Source organism: Neolamprologus multifasciatus, chromosome 15, assembly GCF_963576455.1.
Source record: "Neolamprologus multifasciatus chromosome 15, fNeoMul1.2, whole genome shotgun sequence".
NCBI classification, from domain to species: domain Eukaryota; kingdom Metazoa; phylum Chordata; class Actinopteri; order Cichliformes; family Cichlidae; genus Neolamprologus; species Neolamprologus multifasciatus.
In genome coordinates, this window is record NC_140453.1 from 2,376,111 (window position 1) to 2,402,005 (window position 25,895).

General features: G+C 42.1%; 1 protein-coding gene across 1 annotated transcript; it reads right to left on the minus strand.

Annotated features, from left to right (window-relative positions):
* Positions 1–153: 153 nt before the first annotated feature.
* Positions 154–25,888, minus strand: tshr (thyroid stimulating hormone receptor). Its single transcript, XM_085132144.1, has 10 exons — positions 25,284–25,888; positions 18,170–18,241; positions 17,301–17,375; positions 12,973–13,047; positions 11,643–11,717; positions 10,718–10,795; positions 10,078–10,146; positions 6,631–6,708; positions 2,646–2,834; positions 154–2,315 (listed from the first exon to the last, which is right to left on the minus strand). Exons 1-10 carry the CDS (start codon positions 25,826–25,828, stop codon positions 860–862), a joined length of 2,712 nt encoding a protein of 903 aa, XP_084988270.1. The 5' UTR covers positions 25,829–25,888; the 3' UTR covers positions 154–859.
* Positions 25,889–25,895: the final 7 nt, after the last annotated feature.

The following is a 25,895-nucleotide window of genomic DNA, read 5'->3' on the forward strand; positions in this document are numbered from 1 at the left end:
CCAGTGCGTGATTTGCAGAAACTGCCAATAATCCAAATAGGTCTTGTTTTTGGATCACACGGTTCGATGTGAGATGTTAGTTTTTTGGAGGGGGTTTCTGGACGAGTTAGCGAGCGAACATTTGGTAAAGTTAAAGTAAATCACACACGGAGCAAAAGTAAACAGATATTTTATAAATCTAATTAAGTGATACATCAGTTTGTTGTTGGTATATGCAAATAAATGCACATAAACTTTGCAACATCACAGTAAATTACTGCAATCACCAAATGTAGTTAGACAAGAAATGCAAAAAAATAGCAATAGGCTATGTGTTCTGTTCTAAATCATATATTTATAGTATATACAGAGGTATCAATAAAATGGATTTACAAACTGGGTTTAGTTTCCACTGAACGGCACTGAGCCAGCAGGCTGTCCTTGAACACGATCACGTATAAACAGAGTTCCTCAGAAAGAGCTTCGCGTCACTGGAAGCTGAAGTACGTCAGATAATGAGTAATATTTGCCCGTCTCAGTGCCAGACTGTGCCACACATTTGGTATCAGCCTCAAAGTATAATTAAGATACTGAAAACATAAATGAGTGTTAATCCTGCCATTTCTTTCCCCTTAAAATGATCTCTAGTCTGCAAAGGACTATAAGTGAGATGAAGTCAGGCTCGTGTTTCCGCGACACTTGATATTCTCCAACAACTGGAACCATAAAATCATCACAGGCGAAATTGTGAAAACAGCTGAACTCAGCCTGAAAGCTGAAGCAGATACAGGATGCTGGAGCTGTCTGTTAAATATCCGAACACTTCAAGGTCTCTCCTCTCTCACCTGAGCCTGTCTTATGTTACTGCCTTGAGCCGGCCTCATGTGTCCAACCTCTGGCTCTCTTCGGGATTCTTCTGTTGGCTGATTGCTTGGTGGTAGGTATGTCCTGCGGACCTTTTCAGGTGGATAGGCACTTCTTCCTGGCCTATGCTCCCTCCTTTGCGACTTTTATCCTTGTCTCTCCTTATCTGAGATGTCCCGCTGCTGCCCTTTGACGAGACCGTCTGGCCTCTGAACAGCTGTGCTCGCTGCTGACACAGGCCCACCTTACTGAGAAGGATGAATATGTCTCCCCTGAAGGCTTTAGTGAAGATGGCATAGAGGAACGGGTTGGCACAGGAATTGAGCGGGTAGAAGAGCACCAATAAGATCTTGGAGTTGGACACGGTGATGAGCGGCCGGTCCAGCACGGCTGATATGGCGTAGAAGGAAATTGGCGCCATGCACAAGAAGTCAGTGAAGATGAGGACAGCCATGCGCTTGGCAATGTTGGTATCCTTGGATCTGGAGTGGTAGTGAGGGTTATGCACCGTGCAGTAGATCTTGAAGTAGCAAGCGCAGATGATGAAAAATGCTAAGATGTTGAGGATGAGCACTGACATGATGTAGATCTGAGCCGCTGCGGACTCGGTGTCCATGGGGAGGCAGATGCTGACCTTCTGGTAACTGCTCACGCCGACCAGTGGCAGCAAGGCCAGGAGGATGCAGAAGACCCAGCCGCCTAGCATGACGGCCGCTGCGTGGTGCAGGTGCAGCTTGCGATCCAGCCGCATGGCAAAGGTGATGGCGTACCACCTCTCCAGAGTGATCGCCGTCAAGGTGTAGACGGACAGCTCGCTGGCGAAGACTGTGAAAAACCCAGCAAGTCCACAGCCGGGGCCCGTCTGCCAGTCTATGGCGTGGTTGAAGTATTCGGCGCGCGTGTGGAGGTCTACAGAGGCGATGAGCAGCAGGTAAATCCCCATGCACAGATCTGCAAAGGCCAGGTGACACATGAGGAACCGGGAGACGGAGAGCTTGTAGTGGCTGGTGAGGAGCACCAGGAGCACCACCACGTTTCCCAGAACAGCCAGCAAGCTCACAAACCACACAGACACCCGCAGGAAGCCAAAACCCATTATGTCCTCACAAGGATTGAACTCATCCGGCGCCGGTGCGCACGCCACCTCCTCTCCCTCCTCGCACACCACATAGTCGTAACGACTTTCAAACTCCTGACTGTTGTCCTCCTGGGGGTTCTTCAGGGTCTCTCCGAAACCCACATCCTCATCTGGGTGGCCTCCGAAGTAGGCGTGGTAGTGCAGGCTGCCGTGGAAGTCACCGCTCTTCCAGTCTTGCTGGGACTCTCTGTGACCCCCGTCTTTTGGCTCCCGGTCCGGGAGTGTTTCCACAACACTGTCCTCCTGGAGGGACGGCATGCGCAGGGGCCCCACGGAGCGCTTTTGATGCTGGTCGTACAAAGCAGTAAGGTTGCAGATGATGTACTCCAAAAAGCTGAAAAACACATAAAATAATGATGCAGTCGTCTTTATATCCACTTGAAGGAAAAGGGAATCCTGTTTTGAGAGCCATTACTAGTCTGGCTCGACCTCATTCCTACAATAACAGCAGTGAGTGACACTAATTATGGAAGCACTGTAATGAATTATAGGTAAACACGTCAGGAGAGTTGATTCAATCCCTGCCAACATCTACATCATGCAAGTGCAGCTGCTGCCGCTCGCTGTGGCGGATCATCCAAATACACGAAATTCAAGGACTACATTTTTCATGCTGCCTTCTACACTTCATCAGCTACAAAAAATAAGAACTGACGAAACGCACCCTCGCTTCTTTTTAAGGTTTTTGAAGCCGCAGCAGTGGCTCGGGTACGTCAGGTTGGCGACGGTGAGGTGCTTAAAGGTCTTGATGGGTGGCAGTTTCTTGAGGGCCCAGGCATCACGTGCCTTCAGCTCCCGGACAGAGTCCATCCCTGTGGTTGGCAGGGAGGTGATCCCTGTTTGGGACACGTCTCTGAAAGACAGGTGGGGAATAAAAGACCTCAATTTTGGCCAAAAGAAAATGGTTATTTCCATCTGCAGTAATTTATATTTGTTGGCACGTTATCTTCTCGGACCTCCTCAGCTTTCCACATGCACAAGGTGGAGAAATAAGCAGCAAGACAAAAGATTTGACACTGATTACAACAGACATGACATGAAAAGGAGGAACTGAGGTGTAGGTGGGTTGCAAAGAGGCTTACAGAGGAGATTTAACACTTGGGTGTATCGAAGGGATCGCCATAGATCTAGATTTTTGGCTTATTAGTGGCAGACTGGTCATGATGGGAGAGTGTGAGGGATGCAAGTCAGTCACACAGCACAGACGATTCAGAAACAGTTGGGGAGAAGGCCAAACAAATGCTCTTGCCCAATGGTGGGCTCTGTTTTCAAAGGTACCTTCGATATCTCAAATATTTGCTATATTTCCACTCTGCTGCTGCTTTTCTTTGCTGGAATTTACATTAAGTCCACAGTCTGTGGAAAATATGGGATTTAAACATTGTTTTCCCCCACAAAAATCCCACACATCTGTGGGGCTATGAGGTTACTCGAGAGGTGATGCAGCCGCGTCTTGGATAACACTTTGAGAATGGAATTACCAAATAACACATTATGAGCTCAGAGGCTGCAAATGAGGCGACATCCGTGATACAGCTGATAACACGCAGGTAAAAAAATCTGTATCCCATAACATAAGCATGCTAAAATAATACCAAGCACAATATTTTAATCTCACGAAGTGAAAGAACAACACTCGGCGACTTTCAAGTCCAGACTTTGGAACAGACATACTTTGAGCAACCCAGAAAAAAAAGCTAGACATGATGAGACCAGCGAGCTCACGGGTGGATTAAACAACACCCTGCATCTGTTTCCTGGAGTGACCATCATCTTTAAGTAATTACACGCGGTATTTCTCGCACTCAGCTGTCATGCCAAAGCCAGCTCAACCTCCTCAGGACGAAGACGTCCAGGGAATTGACCATTTCACCAACATCCTGCGTGATCCTGTATCAGGACATTCCAACCTACAGTGCCGCAACGCCCCCCCCCCTCCCTCCACGGGCCAAGCAGAGTCCAGGCTCCGCTTTGCTGTAGTTTCCTAACCCTACATTGCTCCAAGTCATCGATTCATTTAATTAAATCAGATGTTTTCTAAGAGTTAATTTGTTCTTTTTTTAGTCCCGTTTGCTCTCCTCTCCTCTGTCCTCTGGTCTCTCTCGTGGGGCTCGTTGTGAAACGTCGTTTTAAGAAAAGGAAACAATAACAAAAGAGCAGCGCAGACCCTGAGAGTGTTGGTCTGATTTTGTCATTTCCAGATGTTTCGCTCATGACCTCATGGAGGTGACCTAACTCAGGACATGTTCCTCAGTGGAATAGAGGAAGAATACCTGCACACAAAACCAGTTTACCTTAGCAGACACTTAGCAGCTAGAGCCGAGCAACAGCAACCGGATAGCTGCGGTTAAAGGTGTTTGCATCAAATGTCCTTATATATGAGGTCACAGCAAAAAAGAAAACAGTATCGGAGAAACGTCGGAAGTCTCTCCATCGCATGCTCGCACACAATGCGTGTCAGGTTTCCTGGTGAAAGGCACAGCTGTGGAGCAACGATTTTTCCTCTGTCCTGTTTCACAGACACGTCTCCTCTAGTCCACACTGTGAATGAGCACATTGCTGAACTCTAACGGGACTTACCGTCAGTAACTTGCTAAACAGGGCCAGTGCTAAATATCCCTCAAAACGTTTGCTGTGGGTGTATTTTCTAATCTTTGTTCTGTTCTGTCTTCTCATGTTTTAAAACCTACAGCCAGATGATGGGCAGTAATGCGTAACTTGTAACGAGTAAAGTAAGGGATTACTATTGCAAAAACGGTAATTAGATTACCGTTACTTTCCCGTAGGAACGCTGCGTTACTGCGTTACTAAAACCGTGATTTTTTTTGCGAGAATGTCTCATGACAGTGACGTAAGCGAGTGCGACGTTCGTGACAACAGCTGTGTGCAGATCAACAATGGATCATATATCGAGTGCAGAGAGAGTATGAGCGTGCAGCGTTTAAAGCGTGGAAGTACTGACCTTACTTTGAGTTTGATTCCATAAAAAGTGACAAAAACATTAGTGTCCGTTGTGCGTGGGAAGAAAACTTCTTTTTACAGCGAAAAAACCCCTAAACTTCCAAACAAGCACCGAGTAGCTACGACGTAATGGGAAACTCACAGAGAAACTCGCGGATTCTTCCACTGACCGCTGCACACCTGCACCAGGGTAAACCTCCGCCTGCCCCTTCCTGCTTTACAGGTGAAAATAGAGCAACAGGACCGCTAGTCTTTGACTTTATTTATTTTCTGCTGTGTTTTACTTGCATCTATTTGAAAGACTGAGTGTAAACACACACACAAAAAATTATTTTATGTGCTGGAATGTGCAGAAAATAGGTTTAAATGTTAAATTAATTTCTTCCAGTCAGAGAATGTTGCAGATAATTAAATTTTTGCTTGATGCATAAAGTTAAAAGATTAAACTAATAAAACAAGTTTTAAAAAGAGACTTTTCCATTTGATTACATTTTGTATGATGATTATGCAGAAAAAGTAGAATTGGGCTGAAAGATCTATCACTTTATCACCTATTCAGGTTGTAAATCCTGTTTTTAAAAAGTAACTAAGTAAATAATTACTTTTGAAAATAAGTAATCAGTAAAGTAACGGGATTACTTTTTTGGGGAAGTAATCAGTAATTAGTTACTGATTACTTTTTTCAAGTAACTTGACCAACACTGCGTACAGCCATATAAAACAGAAAGTGCAGTATGATTCAGTGCAGAGAGGTCTGTTAACATGTTTCAGTATCAGGATACGTCATTATTTATCCAGAAACAGAAGAAAAGTGTGAAAACCTACGTAGACTCTACGATTCAGGAGCTGCTAGAATCACCTTTAAAAATGAAAGGTAACCATTTTCTGTATGACTTTGTGAGTCTTTCACATTGCTGTAGAGGAACTTTGGCCCCATCTACTTGACAACACTGATTTAGTTCATTGCGATTTGCAGGTATTTGTTTATGCACAGCTCTCTGAAGTCCCCAGTATGCCTGCAGCCTGCAGCGTGGTCGCTTTGATTCCATTCATGCTCATCGTTATGCTGCAGGTGGCAGATAAAACCTCTACATCAGCGCTAACACAGGAACAGAGAAGAAGTCAAAACATGCTCAATCATTCAGGTAAGGAAATCCCAAAAAGATTTCAGACTGAAGTCACTTGGATGAGTGATGAAACATTTCTCCCACTGAGAACTCCACGTCCAGATGAACAGAATCAACTCTGGGAGTATTGTAAACACCTCATTTCCGCTTTAGCAACAACTGCAGGGGTGGGAGTGATGTAAGGCTTAAAAGTAGAGGTGAGGCTGCTTTAAAAATAGGGCTGCTGTAGCTGATTGTGCTTTTTTTGTTTTGCCTTTGCTAATTTGAATAATTGAAGTAAATTTCTTGACTGTGTTTGTGATATTTACACTCCCTCCTTTATAAATATTCTCACTTTTGGCTTCGACAAAACAACATGACAACAGCAAAAATATAAATATTGATCATGGAGATCATCTGGAGACCAGAAATAAATGGCTGACGTCATGTCCATCTTTTATATACAGTCTATGTTATCAATATGCAATAAAATAATATGCAATAATAAAAAAAAATAACATAATATAAGTGTGTAGAAGTACAAGGAGTTGATGAGAGTGGCTCAAATTTTCAAGTACTCACAGGAGAATGGGGCCGCTGATGGTTCCCGCAAAACATCTGTCATCCATCTCGGTTAAATACTTATTCCTGTGAAGGTCGCTGGACAGGAAAGCACAAAATTACACTTTTTCGAGACAAAGAAAACCTGCACGTTGAAGTCAGACTGACAAAGGTGAGGGGCGGGGTCATATTTCTCTTGTCTTTAGGGTCAAAACATCACAGAAAACGTCTCACTTGCATTGTTGATTCAAATTCGTAAGTATACGGTTTGACGGTACCTACTTCTCACCCTCGTGCACATCTCCCTGAATCCCTTAAATCTAATAAGGATAATAGACATGTGAGGGATGTGTTTGTCTTGGTCAGGCTGTGCTGGGATCAGTTCTCCCCTCAGCGCAGATCAGGCGCCAACACAAACACCCGTGTGGTAAGACTCACTAGTTACCGACCAATGGCTTAATTGGGCTGTTATAAGGACCTGGACTTGAGTGTAGGTGTTGTAAAAGAGGAGAGGGGTCTTAGATTAATATCATTAATATCTCATATCCTGACTATGCAGGATTCTGGACCAGAGGTGAAAAGCAGAAAACATGTTGCGACAAGGAGGCAAAAGGCGATATTGTTACCTTTTCTCTGCTCGGTGATTTATGAGGTTATTGCGGGAGCATGAAATAGATTTCTACAAGCCTGAGGACTCGTGTCACTGAGTATTTGGGAGAAGGCCACTCTTAATGCAGACTTCATGATAGACACATTTGGAAACACATTTCCCTGTGAGAGCTCCTCCTTGCTAATCAAGAGCTGGACTTTTTGAGTGCATATGAGAAGGCCCAACTATGATCCTTCTGTAGTGCAATGTTGGGTAAGGAAATAGACATCCCAGATGTCAGAAAGTGTTTAACTCAGGCAAAATGCTGCATAATCTAATTTGTGGGGAAATAGAGGGCCAATAAACTGTTTCAGGGCCCCAGTGACAGATAGTTACCCAGATACGATAAAAAAGACTTTTAAAAAAGCTCTTAAATCATTGTTTTGATTAGTCAGTGTGATAGCGTCTGAAAGTGATGGGAAAAGTTTTTTTGCTTTGTTGGTCAGAGTTAAGAAGGTTTCTTTAGCTTCTCAATATTTTAGTAATAATTTAAGTAATCACTGTTGTTTGTTTGCCTAACACACACACACTACAACCTTTGTAGTGGGTTGGATGGCTGGTGGCGTTCTAGTGTTTCCAGTGCCTGTTAACTCTGTGTAAACACAGAGGTCTAACACAGAGTTAGGGGTGTTTGGTTATCTGTCAGCATTAATGAATTCCTAGCCCTTTTATCCCTTTAACCATCACATGGGGAGATCGTGGCCCAAGAGTTGGGTGTTCGTCTTGTAATCGGAAGGTTGCCGGTTCGAGCCCCGGCTCGGACAGTCTCTGTCGTTGTGTCCTTGGGCAGGACACTTCACCCTACCGCCTACTGGTGATGGCCAGAGGGGCCGATGGCGTGATATGACAGCCTCGCAGCTGTGGCTACAACTGTAGCTGCCTCCACCAGTATATGAATGTGAGAGTGAATGAATAGTGGTATTGTAAAGCGCTTTGAGGGCTCCTGAAAAGCGCTATATAAATCCAATCCATTATTATTATCTAAGGTCCAAACCCACATCCCTTTGTTTCTTTGTTTTTCTTTCTTTGGGCTTCAGTAAAGTGCTGACAGGTGAAACAGATGATGATGTCACATGATGATGCAGGATGATGTCACATGCGCCACCAGCTACAGGTTGAGACATCCGTCACCTTGTATTCTTCAGATACATCTTAAGGCCTTTTCCCCTCTTGTGAACACGTGTGCAAAGTCCTCACCAACATCCCACCCAAAAACCATCTACCTTCAAAGAAAACCAATAAAATCCAGAAACCAAAACCCTCGAGCAAGAACAGAGAACCAAGAGAAAACAACAGCATGCATTATGGTGCTCCATGCTGTGAGGACGTCCCCACTCCGAATAAGGCCACCAGACACCCCAGAGGACCAAAACATACAGGGAACACCAAGCTGCAGTGGACGAGCCCGAAACATGCAGGAAGCCCCACTGAGACCCAGACAGTTTATCCCGGACAGCCAGGAAGAGGAGCCCACAGCACCACAGGAGCCAAGGCACAGCGAATAGACCCAAAGCCCAGGAAGGACACCAGCCAGGACAACAGGGTCCAGGGAAGAAGCCCGCTCTCTTTAAAGGTTTTTTTCTTGTTAAATTGTTCTTCTCGTTTAATGAGGGGTTCACTTAGAAAGCCGATGATGGCTAACCTTAAGAAAAGTGCACATTCAACAAAACATCTTTTTTTCAGGATATTATCTCAGATGGACATGTTGATGCAACTGTTTCAGTCATTGTCTCTGTTTCCTGTGAGACGCTAACATTCAGTCATGTTGTGCGTGTCTCACCATGACACATGGCACTGTGGTGTGAACATTATTACTGTAGCAGCACAGATATTAATAAATACAACTCCAGTTTACTATATCAGTGCACATAAAAGGCCCTGACTAAGAGTGAGAAGGATAACAATCTTTTGGCCTTTTGGCAGAGGGAGAGAGAGGAAGACATGCGGCACATGGTCGCCTGCTCATCCCAGCGAGATAAACCAGCACCCAGGATAGACTTTTTCAAAGAGTTTAAACTGATCACTTTGTGTGGTGAAAACCACATAAAGCCACCTGATGAAAAACAAAAACTAGCAAGAGAAACTAATGTGAGAGCTGCTTCAGCTAAACAGTTCTTGGAAGGAGTTTAAAAAAAACAACAGTGTGGAGGCACCTGGAAATCAGCCTCACAGGTTCAGATGAGTTGTGTCTGATAAGGAGATGGATACTGCTGCTGGTGGAGCTTGTTGCTAAGCAATGAAATTGAAGGTGTCATTTGCAAAAGTGCCTTCAGTGCAAGCAGAAGAGATCGCAATATCGAGATGAGACAGAGGCTGTATTTTCTTTTATTTTGAAATGTGCATTTCACGTGGAAAGGTTAAAAATGAAATACTGCACTAAGAGAGATGCCCTGAGGAGCATCTGTCTCACAGGACCAACCCTGACTTTTTGAGCAGTTACTATCACACACATGCAGCGAGTGTATCCTCCTTAAAACTAGTAAAAACTAGAATACGTAGGAGCAAAAACGACACTCTCCCCAAACAGGTGCCAGTGAAGCTCAAGCCAGCAGCCGATTATCTTGAATTTGGCCTAAAGGCTGAAACAGAAGGAAACAAATGAAACAGCACCTGTTGTTGTTTCTCTTCAGCTTTTATAGTTTAAATGGGACAGTTTACATTTAAAACCTGGCAGACAAGCTGTTTCTTTCTTTCCGTTCTTTACTGCGTTGGCTGTAGCTTCATATTTATTTAAAAAGCACATTTCCCAAAATTCCCAGCTCTATAACCAATCACACCAGTTTAATTCAGTGTGGTGTTCAGTCACCAGAAATACTTACACTTGATCTAACTTTGTCCCGTTGAAGGCATGATGTCGTACGGATCTGAAGCCGTTTCCATACAGCATCCTGGAACAAAGGAAGAAATAGTAACATCGAGAAAGAAGGAGAAGGCCTCATCAGGACTTGTCTCCTTCGCTTTAATAACCAAGCTGGTGAATGAAAATACTTTCCACATGTTGATCCTTCATCCCTCCTCTGCACCAGTGACAGATGAGTGGGGCCTACTTGTTTCACTTTTTATGGTGAGACTTGTCTGTCCGTGCAATTTAGCGGTTCTTAAACCCAACGTTTACCTCACTTCCCTCATTCCCAAATCCAACCGCATGCATGTGATTGCCCGTCAGTGGGCGGTTTGTGATTGTGCTTGTTTTTGCTATCTTTGTCAGCTCGAGTGAGGTCGAGGTGAGGACATGTTTTTAAAGTGAGGTCATTTTGGACGGCCCTTGTTTCCTCTGGTGGCTATTTTAAGGTTTTTGCTTGGATGAAACCAATGTTACAGTTTTTCTGCTATAGGCTACATGCAAGCGTAACATATTAATATGGATTTGCATCAGGTGTGCGATTGAGCTTTTTTAATACAAAGCATATATGTGCATCTGCGTGTGGTCCGCCCGTGAGTGCGGTTCATATAGCTCACACTGTCAGCACTTCGCTGGTGATGCCACAGAACGCGTTGGCTGGGATCTCGGTGATGTAGGGCTGATCAACAATTTCCCTGCAAAGGAAGACGGAGAACGGGCAGGAAATGAAGTGGTGTTGTAAATAAATGCCTTTCACTGGAAAGTGGCACGGGGAGAAATGTGGTGTTGATGATTGTTTCGCAAGTGTTACAGCTGGGTAGGAAAATTAGATTTAGGAAATAAAGGAGCTGACTGAGTGGGTGAGGACAAAGAGAGATGAGACTGTGGATGGAGCTCATTTTAAACAACACCAGGGAGGCAGATAAGATACGAACACACACACACACAGGACTTGGCAAATTTTGTATGTCAATAACTTACAAAAAAAAAAAAATCCAAAGAAAAGTGGTAGAATTTCACAAAATCGTGGCCACGCTGGATTTATTCATTATTCCCGCTGGGTTGTGTTCCAAATGACTTGCCCAGCCTTGTTTTGTGAAATACAAAGGAGCATTATCAGTCTTTTCATTCTGTCTGCTTTCACACACAAACGATAACCACGAACCATGAGATGCTAACCTTTCAGAATAAAAACACTACATTATTCTGTCAACAATGTAGCAAAGAGAGGAGATGATAATGGCCAAGTATCCCTCTAAGTCTTATTGATTTACCATATTATAGTAATGTTTGCCTACTGGTGGTGGTCAGAGGGCCCAGTGGCGCCAGTGTCCGGCAGCCTCGCCTCTGTCAGTGCGCCCCAGGGCGGCTGTGGCTACAATGTAGCTGCCATCACCAGTGTGTGAATGACTGAATGTAGTGTGAAGCGCTTTGGGGTCCTTAGGGACTAGAAAAGCGCTATACAAATGCAGGCCATTTACCATTTACCATTTTAATCAGTTGTGTTGATGTTCAAAGTAGGAGTTTTAAGAAGCAACTTACAGGATGAAGTTCATGTCGTTAGAGTGGATGTTGCTCAAATCAGGGAAGAAAGTGAGGCCAGTATTGAAAATCCCCCTGAATGGCACAGAGAAGGTTACATTCATCAGTAATTGATCACAGACGTCACCTTTAAAGGGGACCTATATGCTCGTTATCCACTTCCTGGGCTCTAATAGTGTTTTTGCATCCTTGATACTAGATTTCTGTGCTTTGGTGAAACCATTTATTTTACTCTCTGTCTGAAACGGCTCATTTTAGCTGATGTAGCTTCCGGGTCAGAAAAACGATGCCAATGTGGAAATGTTTTAAAGTTACAGTGTGTAAAATCTCACCACTAGATATCCACTGTTTACCTCGGCTGTCGATATGTTTGTTTGCTCAGGAGGAGGCTGCAAAACTTTGTGAAAGGATACGAAACGATGAGTGACTCACTTTGATGACAGGATGTTGAGGATATTGGGAACCTTTCCACTGTTAGCTGCTGTTGGCCGGCATTAGTCACCTTATCTTTGAAGTGGATCTAACGTTGTTATTCTGACACTTACTGGATACATTTTTTTAACACTGATAAAAAGTTAAGTTTGTTTTGTAAATTTCAGTCATTCAAAATATAAGATTATCTGAGGTATGAAGCCACACGCTTATTGGTGCATGAGTTGTCCATCACAAGTAATTAGCCAATGAGCGTGCAGTTTCACAGTCAGACGTTCCCGCTTAATGCAATGAAAATGCTGATGGTGGAAACACGTGACTTCAGAAACCAATTGTCACAGTAGCTGTGTCCATCTTTTATACTATCTGTGATTTTAATACAAACAGGGCTGTGTGATCATATTTTAGATATCCACTCTCACTGATGTCAGCGCCAAGAGCAGAAAACAACCCTGTGAAACAGTGTTTAGAGCACCCTGACCTCGCAGGGATTACTGTGACAGGTGCAAACCTCATTATTTGAACATTTGGGCCATGTGAGCTTTCACTAGTCCACTATGTATGACAGAAAATAAAGAAAACCATTATATGTCCACTTTAAAAGTGCAATGCATGCTACTCTCATTATTGACTCTCTGCTGAATTCATTATAAATGCATCATAAAGTGAGAGGAAAGAAAAGACAGACTGTATCGTTTAATATAAACAGTCCTTAAAATATAAGCTTTTAATAGCCAAGTAGAGGCAATGGGCTTTTTAACAGAAGCTATAAAGACATCATGTCAAACTGCTGAACGTTGGCCTCCTGAAAGGAAAAATGTCTTAAATAACCCCCTCCTCATGTTTTGACTTCACTCTAATGTTGACGTTTTTAAAGACCTGTTCTAAAAGTACTTACAGGTACTTGAGCTCTGGGAGATGTTTAAAGGCTTCTGGGTCAATGTAGGTCAGACTTTTGGCGTTCCGAATCTCACTGAAAGAGCAAACACGGAGAGGTGTCAGCTGCTGCCACCTTTGAATCCAAACGAATGCAGAGCATAGGTAGAAAACGAAGGTGTGTCGACGCCATGATGATTCAGAAACACACGCGCTTTACAGTCTTCAGACCTGCTGAGGGAACAGAGCAAGGTGGACGCAGTGAGCAAGAGAAGGGAAACTTGGTGCAGACAGCCAGGATCGGAAGTAAAGTCCAATTAGTGTTTCATTAGTGTGTTTACTCTGGAGCGCCCTGTGCTGCACTGAACTCTTCTCACTGCTGTCTGAGGCCATGAGGTGATCTGGAACGTGTATCCTGGCCTTTCTTCACACGCCTGGCAAACCTCATTGATGAGGTTCATCTTCCCAGTGCTGTTGTGTAGAAACTCTACAAATATCGGAGGCAGTTAAATAAACAAATACAACTTTTCCATAGTCTGTTAAGTTGGCTCCTAAACTGATGAGTGGCAGCACTTCAGTGGGGCGAGGAAACCAGGTAAGCTGACGAGTCTTTCTTATTATCCTTTGAACTCCAAAATATGCACCAAACAGCACGGTCGGGGATTTGATTTCTTTTTACTTGGATGACTGGTCGATCAAGTTTGTGTTTCTGTGGGTGGTCCTCTTTTCTTTGTTCAGCCATCAACCGTGCAATTTGCGCTGTTGCATCGAGCCTAAGTAAAAACTAGAACTGGGTTTACGTAGCCAAGGTAAACGGCACAATCATGACAGAGAGGAAACAGCTCGGCCCTGTACATAGAAATAAAGGACACACGGAGAAAATGACATTTTAAGCCAAGAGAAGAGAAAGAAGTGTTATTCTGGTCACAGACAAACACATTGATTTTTTTTGGCCACTTGGGGGCACCAGCACAAAGTATAAATAATACATTTACAAATTATCACCGTAATTTCTCAGTTAACCTGCAATACACTGACAAAATGTTGTTTTTTATTCACTTGTATTCTGTTTTTTGGTTCCCAGAATTCCCCACGCTGCTCTTCCCCTGTCTTTTCTTAACCCCAGACTAAAGGATACATACTGCACACTAGCCCACCCTTTAAACTGTGCTCAGTCATGGCATGCAGTTCATACACTAGTCGAACAAGCCAGACTTCGGGGATCAAAAATACTCAATCATGGTACAGATCTGATTATACTTATGCTGTACTGCCACACCTCCTTTCTTTATATTTTGCTAGGAAAATGGGAAATAGGTGTAGTGATTTATTTACATGTGCAAATGTAAATATAAAAATAGTATCGATCTAAGGCAAAATCAAAATGATCCCTCACTGCTTAAATAATATTGAGGCTCAGACTTTGTCCACGACTGATAGTCTTCCATTGTGTGTTGTTATATTTAGGTAGGCTTTGGCTGCTTTGGCAGTGTGTTTGGGATAACTGTCATGGAGATGACACCTGTGAGGATCCACACAGGCTGAAATGCAGCCCTGAACCATGACGGAGCCTCCACCGTGTTCACAGATGGTTGCAGACAGTCAGTACTTGACAATTTCAAGTCAGGAGAGGAATTCTTTGATTTTCAGTCTAGTTCTTGTGTAATTTGGCATAGCGCCTCATTTTCTCCATGTTTCCCCTCCTTCTTCTCGACAGCCACCCTTCCACTGAGATTATTTCTAATGAGGCTTTGGCGAACAGTAGATTCTCCAACAGCTGAAGGGCCACATGTATCTCTCAGGTCCTGGGTCAGGTCTTTGCTGTTTTTCTTTCAGATACTGTTCATCAGCTGTAAAAGCATTTTAGGCCTGCCACTTTCTTTGTACTCCATTTGCCCCAGTTCCTTACATTTTTGAAGATACACTATGCCAGGATGTGCCATGTTTTCATTGGATATTCCCTTGTTGGTGGAAACATACTATTTTATGCCTATCAGACATTTTTTATAGATTCAGCTAAAGAAACGAGAACAAATGAAACATTTTTCTGACAGGCTGCTAGTAACAAAGATATAATTTAAAATCACTTCCTTGCTGAGTGTCTGTGAAGGTTCTCAGTCATGCAGGTCATCGTAGCCTATGGAGCTTGGAAAGACTGTCTGGACTTCTTTAAATTGCTTGAAGACGTTTCACCTCTCATCCGAGAAGCTTCTTCAGTTATAGGGTCAAAAAGTGGAGAGTCCCAGAGGGACAAAGGACGCCCTAATGATCCTCTACCTAATCACATGAGCCAAGGTGTGGAAAAGGGTGTAGGTCACAATCAGCCAGGGTTTCGGGTGAGCTCATTGTGAAACCCTGGCCCCACCCTATCAGGGCCCAGGATGTGAGTGGGCGTTAAGGCGTCTGGGAAGGATCTCAAAACTGGATTATAGATGGCAGACAGTTGGTGTCGTAAGCCCCGCCTCTGTTCAAAGATGGTCGCTCACAGTGGACATAGATGCTTCTTTCACTCGTCTTTCAACCCATCTGTCTTCTCTGTCCAAAATGTGAACATTGGCATCCTCGAAAGAGTGACCTTTGACCTTTAGATGCAGATGGACAGTCAAGTCTTGACCCGTGGAGGTGGCTCTTCCGTGTTGTGCCATGCGCTTATGAAGTGGCTGTTTGGTTTCTCCAATGTAGAGCTTCTTCGATGAGAGGTGAAACGTCTTCAAGCAACTGAAAGAAGTCAGGACGCTTTTCTTTCCAAGCTCCTTAGACTTCCTTGCTAAGTCTGTTATGTGTAGACACAGCACTGGTTTATCCCTTAAGTTAGGTGCCTTTGTTATGCTTGAATGATTTCATAGGTACAAGGACTGGACTGAAAATTATTTAAAAAGCAGCCAATGTCCAAAGAAAGGCACTGAAAGAAAGCTTGAAGAAGTATTGCTCAAGACACTATTAAAAATTACAACAAAGTCCTGCTCTTTGGAACCAAAACATAAAGGAACGAAGGATGGATCGGGACTTTTGCACAGTTCTGTAGCTGTACATGAGGCACACGATGAGCCAGAGCAGTGAGCTAAAGAATTCCGGTTCAGTGAGTTCAGACCATAGTTCAAATAAAAACACTGATTAGCACAGCTTTAGCCTTTATGTGGTAAAGACCTGTGTTTTCTTTGTGCCAAACAAGAGTTTACACTTTCATAAAAAAGTCATATCCAGACTGAAGCAGCGTGAAAGTTTACATATGAGCCGTATAGTTTGAGTGTAGCGTTGAGAGATTTCAACATTTTTACCTCCTTAAAAAACCAAGTATTCATCGCACTGGTAATTTCATGTTATGGTGGCACAAGTGAAACTTTATCCAACCCCCTCTGAATTCTTAGCTCCAATGGCAAGTCCTTGATCCACAGCTGCTGTCGGCCTCAAGCAGCCAACAGGAAGCAGAGCATTAATTTGTGTCTGACCCTGAAGGAAACCTGAGAGAGATGCTATTATCTTATGGATGGCACTACACCGCACCAATCAGCGGCAAATAGGCCCCAGAGATCCAAAATACACCCCCAGAACACACATACAACCCTCAGCTAGCAGCTTGAATTATTACTTCTGTCTGTGTTTTGATATCTGGATTTCAACAGCTAATAAGGAAAGAATGGGAGAACTCGGATAGAAAAGACATCCAAATCATGTCAAATTAACTTTTCTAGCTGTTAATCATTATTTCCGTCTCAAACAACTGCACACGCCCGCGTTTTTTAAGAGTGGAAACAAATGGGCATGTGCACAAGCTCCTGTGTTACAGGATGCTATACCTTGGAACAAATCATTCACATGAGCAGGAAGTCTTGCAGTAATATATGAAGTGCTGGGAGGTGTTCTGCTGGAAAGTGTGTGGTCCACGCAAGACACTCAGCCATAAATCTCTATCCCATAATTGAGAATAGAGTGCACCTTGCTAGACTTTTTCCCCTGAGCTGCTTCAACGAGAGCTGGAGCATGAAGAAAAAGAGCAGAGAAGCCAAACACTGGCTGCTGTTTAGCCTCTCTGCTCTAACATCTTATTAGAGCAAACTCAGTAGTAGCTCACCAAATACATCCAAGATAATGAGTTATTTCATTGAATTGAATTGTTTATCTAATCTGCATTTAGTATTCCCACAACAGGGTTATTTCTTTAGCCTCATGAAGTGGCAAAAAAGTGGCGAGCAGTGTGAAAGGGAGAAATAAGCTTCTGTCTTTCCCGGCTTTCATTTGCTGCTGGCAAGGTTAAAAATTAAGCAGTTTTTTCTCCCGAGAGAGAGCAAATGGAACAGCTTGATCAATAAAGATCAATAAAGAGTGTGCCCTTTTCCTTTAGTTACTCACATGTGGGTAATTTTCCTCAGGCTGTAAAACGAGTGCTTCTCCAGCCTCTGCAGCGTCGTGTCCACAGATATATATCTACGAGAAATAAACAAAGGTATCGGACAAATTGTCTGTGTAATATAAACATAACGACTTCTTTGTAGCACATGACTTTAAAGAATGAAGGTACTGTGGTCGTGTTAGGAGGGGGGAAACATAAGACATGTTTTCACAAATGAGTTTGTGGCTCTAAAAATCATCCTAAAGCCTGAAAGTCTTTCCTGAATTTATAAGTCCACCTTGTGTAAAGCCTCCAAAGTCGTGGGTAATTTTACAGGCATGCACCTCCCATATACATTACTTAGTCATCAGTCACTCGGCTGCATGCTCTGAAAATAATCACCTACTTTTTTACAGTTATTATGAATTACTTGATAAAACACACCTCTGTGTATCTGAAAATATAATTGACATTTTATTGATTTTCTGTCCTGAAGTCTGCCCGTTCAGAGTCAGTCGAAATGCTGGCCGTGTGCACTTTTGTGTGGTTCAGGCTTATAGAAAACCTCTCCTCCACACATCCGTCTCTCTTTATGCATGACTTGGACGCAGATGTGGAACTCAGCAGCTGAGGATCAAGGCTCAAGTGTATATTTTACCTCAGCACAAAAACTCCACCTCTACACCCAAAAGTCTCTGCTGGAATACCTAGGCCATGTCCAAGCCCTGCTGTGGTTGAAGGAGAAACATTCCTATTGCAGGAACGCATTAGCTCTTCCAGCACTGATTAGAAGCCAGCGGTGACACTAAACAGAGAGCATATCGTCTGCTTGGGTGAGAGACAAAAGGGAAAGGGGTGGCTGGGTGTGAGGGGAATAACCTGCACTCACATTCTTGAGATGTTGACCACGTTGGCGAAGGCATCCGCTGGAACAGATGATAGACGGGTCTCAAAAAGCCACCTGTTTAACAACAAACAAACAAAAAAACCATAATGATGAATATTTAATTTGTCACAAAAAAAAGTTTAATTCCAATTTTACTTGTAATTTCTTTTGTAATTGTATGATTAGATTACATTTAATGGCATTACAGTAAGTAGCCAGAGCTAGCACGTCACTTTGCTAAGCTAAGTTAGCTCAAATTAGCTTAGCATAAAGATTAGAGATGTAAGGAAAAAGCCTGGTTTAGTGGTTATTTTTACACTTCAGTTCTTTTTACAGACTAAACAAATGATAGAAGATATAATGGACAAGTGATTTAAAGGTGGTTTTGTTACCTGTGGTAAAAGTCAGAGAAGTTTTTCTCTATTTTTTCCAGTATTGACACTTAGCTAGCTAGCAGCTAACTATACACAAAAGAGATGCTCATCTGCTATCCCTTTCTATTCCCTCCATCCCATCTTCTGTCAGCAGCAAAGTCAGGAGTGCATTTCCCAAAATAGCAGTTTATTTACATATTCACATTTCAGTTGAAAGAAAGAAGGAAACAAACAGTACAGGCAATGAGGGAAATAAAGCAATATCACAAATAAAGTCCAAATACTAGCGGGTCTCTGGAAAAAAAAGAAAAAGATGAAAGCTTTCTCTGAAGATAATGGGGAAACAGATCCCCCCTGAAGGAACAGAAAGGAAAACAAGGACATGAATGTAAGCTGGCAACCAAATCAAACAATGTCTGGGTGTGTTTATGATGCTTCAGAAAGTGTAGTGTGCGAGACATTAGAGTTCAGGAGATTTAATGGGTAAGTTGTCATGAAGGAGAAGAAAACAGGTGGAAAGTTCTTAGGAAATAAAAGACCAAGACTGAGAACTAAAAAAAGCTGGTAAGGTATGTGATTCACGTGGAAGAATAGCGGTTAAACAATTTTTATGTTATGGGGAAAATAATGGAAAAATATATATTTTTAATTTTGTAAAAGAGAGAATCTTTTAAATGAAATTTAAAACACTAAAAGAAAATATTTCAAAATAAGAAATAATTTCAGAATGGGATTATGGGAATTTTTCTCTCTCTTTTTTTTTGCTTCATAAACTTTAGGCTTTAACCAGAAGATGATTAGCCTATTAAAGAAGTATCTTTAAACATTCATGGCGAAACATCTTGCATGGTTCTACTTAAACGTCAATGCATGGATGCCCCCCTACAACAATTTACCCAGACTGAACTCAAATCCATCACATACACAGTCAGACAAAGCAGGTCCCACTGAGACTGGAACTCAGATTGCTAGATTCAAAGTCCGGAGTGCTAACCATTACACCATGGAACCATCAATTCATCACACGAAAGCTATGTGCTGGTATGGATGTTGGTTGTCCTGCATTTTTGGTAGACTCAGAACGACTTCGACGCTTATGTAGTTCAACAGGAAGACTTTTTTCCATCTGCGGGCGGCACATATCTTTTTAAGACTCTTCAGAGGGGACGTGTCATCCTGTCACCATGTACCTCATCAAGCAGGCTAGATTTATTGAGAAAGTATACAAAAAATATTTTAAGGAACCAGTTGGTGACTACCTAGAGACCAGTTGAGACCACCTGGCAAGACAAACTCTTTGCAACCTTCAGCAATCAGTAAACGCCAAAAAATTTAAACGGCAAAGTGATTGTCAGGGGGTCGCCCACTGCTCGCTAGCCTTATGTGACTGGGGCTTAAACAAAACTACGACATGGGCGGAACATCGAACAACAATATATATATATATATATATATATATATATATATAAAAACATGCACATTACTAGATAGGGTGTTGTCATTTTTTGCGAAACAAGAAATGTGTTGACATGTGCTAGTAAATGAAATGTGTTATTAAAAAGTGCAGTTTAGCCTTTTTGACATAAATCAACTAATTGGCTACTTCATAGGAAATAAATGAGTGATAATAATCGTTAAATCTTTACACCAGGGCATCACCTAAAATGTTCAACCTTTTCTTTAAGGACACATGACCTTGCAAATAAAAAGTGTTATTTCTTTCCTTGCTGGAGACTTTATTGCGGTGGACTTAGGAATCATAACATAATAATAGAGGAAATGGATTAAGATGGTATCCACATGTGTTGCTGTCATGTTATATTCCAGGCTCATGGGATGCACATTTAGAGTTTGTTCCACCACATCCTGATTCAACTAGCAACAGTGTACGCAAGCATTTGGGGAAAAGAACATGACTCAGCCAAAGCCGCCATCTTCACGCACCTTTGGTTCATCAGGGGAACAAAAGACTAATTCAGAGGCTGAGATTTGGCCGATGAGTCCACATCACGCTCGCACGTGGAGCGGGGTTGTCAGTCTGCAAACACGGGCGCACGGCACTCTGCACGCGCTCTGACAAACTCAAACAAACACAGCGACACAGAGCAGACCCTGACACCAAACACCCCGCTCAGAACCACGCAGTTTCACCGCCACACTCCAACCAGAATGCATTTTCCCTCAGGAGTACAGGGAGAAGACCGATGAGGCCATCTTGAAGGGCTTAAGGAGAGAATAACTACCCCAATTTGTCATTTTGGATAGAAAACCTAAAAAACAAACAGGCTGGGAATTGACTTTGAAGTGGGGAGAGGCCACATAATTCACAGTGGTGTCAGCGCCCGATTGACAACATAGCTGTGTTTACTATGAGCTCTCTTTAATTTTGTGCGGTGGCTGGTAGAGAGGCTCTGTTACATATTGTGCTACAAACCTTTCTCCAGATGGAATCATTTAAAAAAATAAAAGTTCTATAAAAACGCAAGAGTGTCCACTGCACACTTGCTTTCTGACATTTACTTGTTCAGTCATGTCTTGCAATAGACAAGGATAGAAGCGCTGTTAAAAAAGTGATTTGTTTTCTCATAAACACGTGCAGAAATTAATGCACCACTAACAATTTCCACTGCATGACCCATTGGTAGAAATGAATGGCTGGTAAATTGTCAGTGTTTCCATTAATCGCATCTCATCACGTTCAACATCCTGTTTTTTCTCCTCTTGCATTAATCAGGGTGCTCATCTGTTACCATTCAGCAAACGGCATTAGGATTTCACTGTGAGGGGCTGTTTTATTAGACGTTGACTTGTCACATGTTTAAACTCAAAAATAAAAAAATCGGAGGTTTCTGAAGAACTGGAACTGCTGCGTTTCCATTGAAGTGTTTTTCCCTCTTAATTATTCGCAAATGTAACTCTTGGGGTGTTTGCAAAATGTGCTGTAAAAGGTAAATATTGTATTTGAATGCAACGTCCAGACGCAGGCGGGTGTCACGCTAGGCAGGCTTCTCAGCACGCCTGTGCTTTTCCTTTCCACCTCTCAGAGTCCCGGTGGCACACGGAGTAACCTCCACACACAAAGGACTCTAAACTCCAAGTATCCACATGTGCACTCTCGCATACACACACACTCAGACGGCTGCTTTGCAGTCCCATTTCGTTTTGTGGGAACTTCTACACGTTGTCCCGCATAAAACTATCTTTAACCAAACTCTTATGCTAATGGCTAAATTAGCACAGAAAGCTTCAAGGCTTTTACCCACAATGGGACATTTTATAAAAGGTCATAGCTCACAGCTTCACAAATGTCTCAAAGGAAAGCTTGAGAAGAGTAAGTAACACACTCGATTGCTTTCTGGCAGAGATGAACAGATTGTATGGCTAAATTAATACCCCAGCGACTCCAGCTTAACTCTGTCCAGTAAAATGAAGGTCTGCAAACCAGCAGTTCAAAGGTTCATTAATTATAACGTAAGACTGTAAAATATTAATAATATGAATAATGATATGGTTTAGTTGTATAAACCGTACAAAAGCTCTATTTTGGCCTCTGCTTTTAAGCTACATTTCCTGGCATTAAGCTCTTTTATGCTTCAAAAAGCATATAGGAATATTTAATTCTTAACTTTCAATTTCCCAGTTCAAAATCATGTAATGTGAGTGCTTTGAACTGAGTTTTGACCCTAAAATGAATACACATTTTTAATAAGTAGCATCCCTTATTATAACATTGTTATAATGGCAACATATGTAGCAAACGGTATTGGTCTAACTCCTGAATTTCTATCACGACAGTTTCTAAGGAAAACCAAATGGTGAAAGACATCTCTGGCAGCAGCCATGAGGCGAAAGGCCAAAATAAACGCAGCGCTGGATGTAGTTGGAGTCGCAAAAAGTGGACCGTATTGGCCTGACGAGGGCACTGGGGGATTTGTTCCTCTGTGTTTGTCTAGGCTATAGGAAAATCTAACTTTATCACACCTCATCTGCTGGAACATCCCGCTCAATACCCGGTGTATTTTGGGCTTATTTGGCAGATATTTTTATCAGGAGCGCTGGCAGTGCTAGGCTGGGCAAACTGAACAGGAATGTGAAGAACATTGAGGACATCGATTCACGTGGACATATGAATTGAAGCAGTGACGGGGAGGTAATTTTATGTGATGGGTGCTGATGAAGGCAATGCAAAGTATTTGGAATTTTGAGATGGACGGACGCTCTAGTAACTGGAAGTGAGGAATGGGGATTATCACGGCATAGCGCAGAGCCTTCTCCTGGGCTTTAGGGAACACTACATCAGGGATAGTTGGAAGAGGAACAGTTTAAAATATCAAATCAATAACCAAATTATAAGGTGTAAATATCACCTTTTATATCATAGCTTACTCAAAAATGTGGATTTTTCAAGTCCATCATGAAATGATAAGAACTCTGAGAAGGTGTGTTTACACCAGGCTGCTTTACCCTAAATGCTAACATTTCCATACTGACAATAGATGCTAGAATTAGCATGAAACTGCAAGAGATAAGAATTATATTTATATAGTGAGTACTGGGGTGAAGAAAGAAGAAAAAGATTTGTATATGATGATAGTGGACACATTATAATAATTTGCTTGCCCCAACACGTGTGGTAGACAAAGAGAGTACATCAGTGTTGTTGAAGCCAACTGACCTGTGAGACCAAAGTGTGGAAAAACTTCAAAAATGACAATCATAGTAAGCATTCAAAGTAATAACCTATAGCACAGTAAAGTAAATTAAGTCATTATTAAGTATTAGGTATAGTAACTGTTGAAGTACAGCGCAAGTCCTTCTACAAATGAGGTAGTTTTTTTTAAGTTTTTAATTAAACTAATGTTTTCTTTCAGTTTTTACCAGGTCAGAGTTGCTACCTGGATAGAATCACTTGTCAAATCTTATTAAAACTGCTAAAAGGTTATTCTGTCTTTACCCCAAAATAAGGTCATAAAAAGCTGTTGCCACTTTGCTGTTGCAGAATTATCTCAAAGATTCTTTGAGCACCATGTTTCTCCGTTGATGTCTCTGGCATATTATTTTATTTTAAAAAATGCCCACTTGGTTATGTTCCTGTACATCGTGTACAATTAAACGTTACTGTTTGCTGATTTCAGTGGAAATACCCTTTCTGATGTTTCCAGTGTTTCCACATCTGCGATGGAGTCCATCTGAGGGGCATGTGTTTCCATCAGTCAAGGCCACAGCAAACAGGTCGCTCTCTATTGCATAATTTTCACCCTCTACTTAAGCAGTTTGGGAAATGTAAAAGCCCTGCTACATTTTTCAGAGGTGATCCTTACGAATTACATCATTGGCTCCCAGGACAGATTTTATTGGGGTCTCAGATAACAAGATGACTATTGTACTTTTAGTTTATTTATTTATTTATTTATTTATTTATTTAACTTTTTACAGTCAGCACATGATTGCAACAAACTATAAAGCTTTTAGTGTAACTTTGCTTTGCTTCATTTCCCTCCTAAACTAGGACTTTCCCAGACAGAGCAAGATATTTAAAGATGTCACACTGGTCTCTGAGAAAATATTAGGAGTAAACTGCACTTTTATTTCCCATTTCACAGACAATACAAGCTTTAGAAAAAGCAGTGTGCAGAAAATTGATAATGAAAATGATGATTAGTTGCAGCCTGAGCTGGCAGTGATGTTAGAGGAAACACTGTCTTTGCAAAATGAAAACAAGTGAGTGAATGTTGGCTTTTAGCAGTATTCGTGTCATTGATGATGCCATCATCAGTGGCGGTTTAGCACTGTAAATTAATACAAGATACACACAGAAGCACATTTTAAAGGTCAAAGCAGAAAGTGAAAAAATTTATGTGAGGAAATATGAGCCTGTTATTGATTGTTGAAACAGTTCCCATCACCAAAGAGCATCTCTGTTGTCTGCAGTACATTTGTGCCATGCAGTGGTCTCACATACAGGACCCTAACCTGAAAGCTGTCAGTACTTTGGTAGCTCAAACCTTCCTCAGACATTGGTGTCAAGATTATTTCTTTCTTCTTCCTATCTCGAAAAGTCATACAGCTGATTTACCAGAGCAAAATAAAAGAAACTATGGACAAAGGCACACTCGATGTGGTATACATATAGCCTAGTCAGCAAATAGAGATCCAGCCATAAAGGTGATTTCCAAATATTCCAGTGCAGATGTGATTATTTTAAGACAGAGTGTAAAAAACAAATATTACATTAAAACTGATTAGCATGAAATTTTAATATAAAACCAAGAGAGGTTTTCACTCGTGTTTTGAGACTTTCTGTTTATATTATTTGTATAGTTTCAGGTTATAAAGGTGGCTTAACTGAGTTGTTTTAAATAAAACCTACTAAACTGGAGTCATATTATTTCACTATGAATCTTGTAATTGTTAAATGCATCTCCATGAAAAATGAAAATATCAGTGTTCTTTTTCATGTGTTTTAAGGCTTTACAATAACAAATAGTCAAATACAAGTGACACAGACAACTGCAGATCACAGTAATGCTATAACAGACAAAAATGATACCTTAAAAATGAAAGAATAACTACTTAGCAACACAGACAGTCTCAGGATCCCCTGGGTGCACTTTGGAATATTCATGCTATTATAATGATTTTTCCTCGGGGTTAGGAACACTTTACATTCACAGTGCTTGGAAGAAGAAAAAAATAAAAACAGCAGGATTACTTTCACAGACGCGTTTTGAACGCCTACTTACAGCGTCTCCGTGCTCGCTGGGAACCTGGGGAGAATATCAATGTCAAAGCAGGAGATAGTGAGAGTCTTCCACTCGGAGCACTCGCAGACGGCAGGGCAGGAGTCAGCCTCAGATGCAGTGCTGATAGGGAGGGTGACGAGCGTAAACAATGCGCACGTTATCACCTGCATGCTGAAGTGCTGCTGCACACTGGCAAGTGTTGGGTTTCGATGGTAGTCCCCCTGAAGTCCACAGCCACAAAGATTTCTACCAGTTTGAGTCAAGCTGTCCCTAATAGCCTGTGCTGTTTGCTGTTTTTCATGAATAATCCTTAGAGTGACCAAGTGGAGCTGCACTGCACTGTTGTGCACAGTTTGCTTTACCGGGCCACAGGAGTTTTCTGTGAAGCTGGGGATGCTGTAGGACGGGCAGCTCTGGTGGGTTTGGAGGTTCTCTTCAGATGCTGGAGGGGAGGGTGAAATTATTGAGACAGTCTGGTGTTGTGCAGAATGTAGTCCACCCCCTTCTTGACTAGGATTTGCAGGAATTTTAAAAGTTTTGCTCATAGATGAACTACATTTTTACACAACTTTTTTGTTAGTTGTAATTATGTTATAAGCACATAATAATAAT

What these genes read in the sequence shown, in the direction of transcription:
- tshr (XM_085132144.1), bottom strand. Translation starts at nt 25,828, where the DNA reads ATGAGCAAAACTTTTAAAATTCCTGCAAATCCTAGTCAAGAAGGGGGT. An exon ending in AACGACATGAACTTCATCCT is followed by an intron (nt 10,796 to 11,642) that starts GTAAGTTGCTTC and finishes CTTCCTTTGCAG; the next exon opens with GGAAATTGTTGATCAGCCCT. An exon ending in GGGACAAAGTTAGATCAAGT is followed by an intron (nt 6,709 to 10,077) that starts GTAAGTATTTCT and finishes TTTCCTGTCCAG; the next exon opens with CGACCTTCACAGGAATAAGT.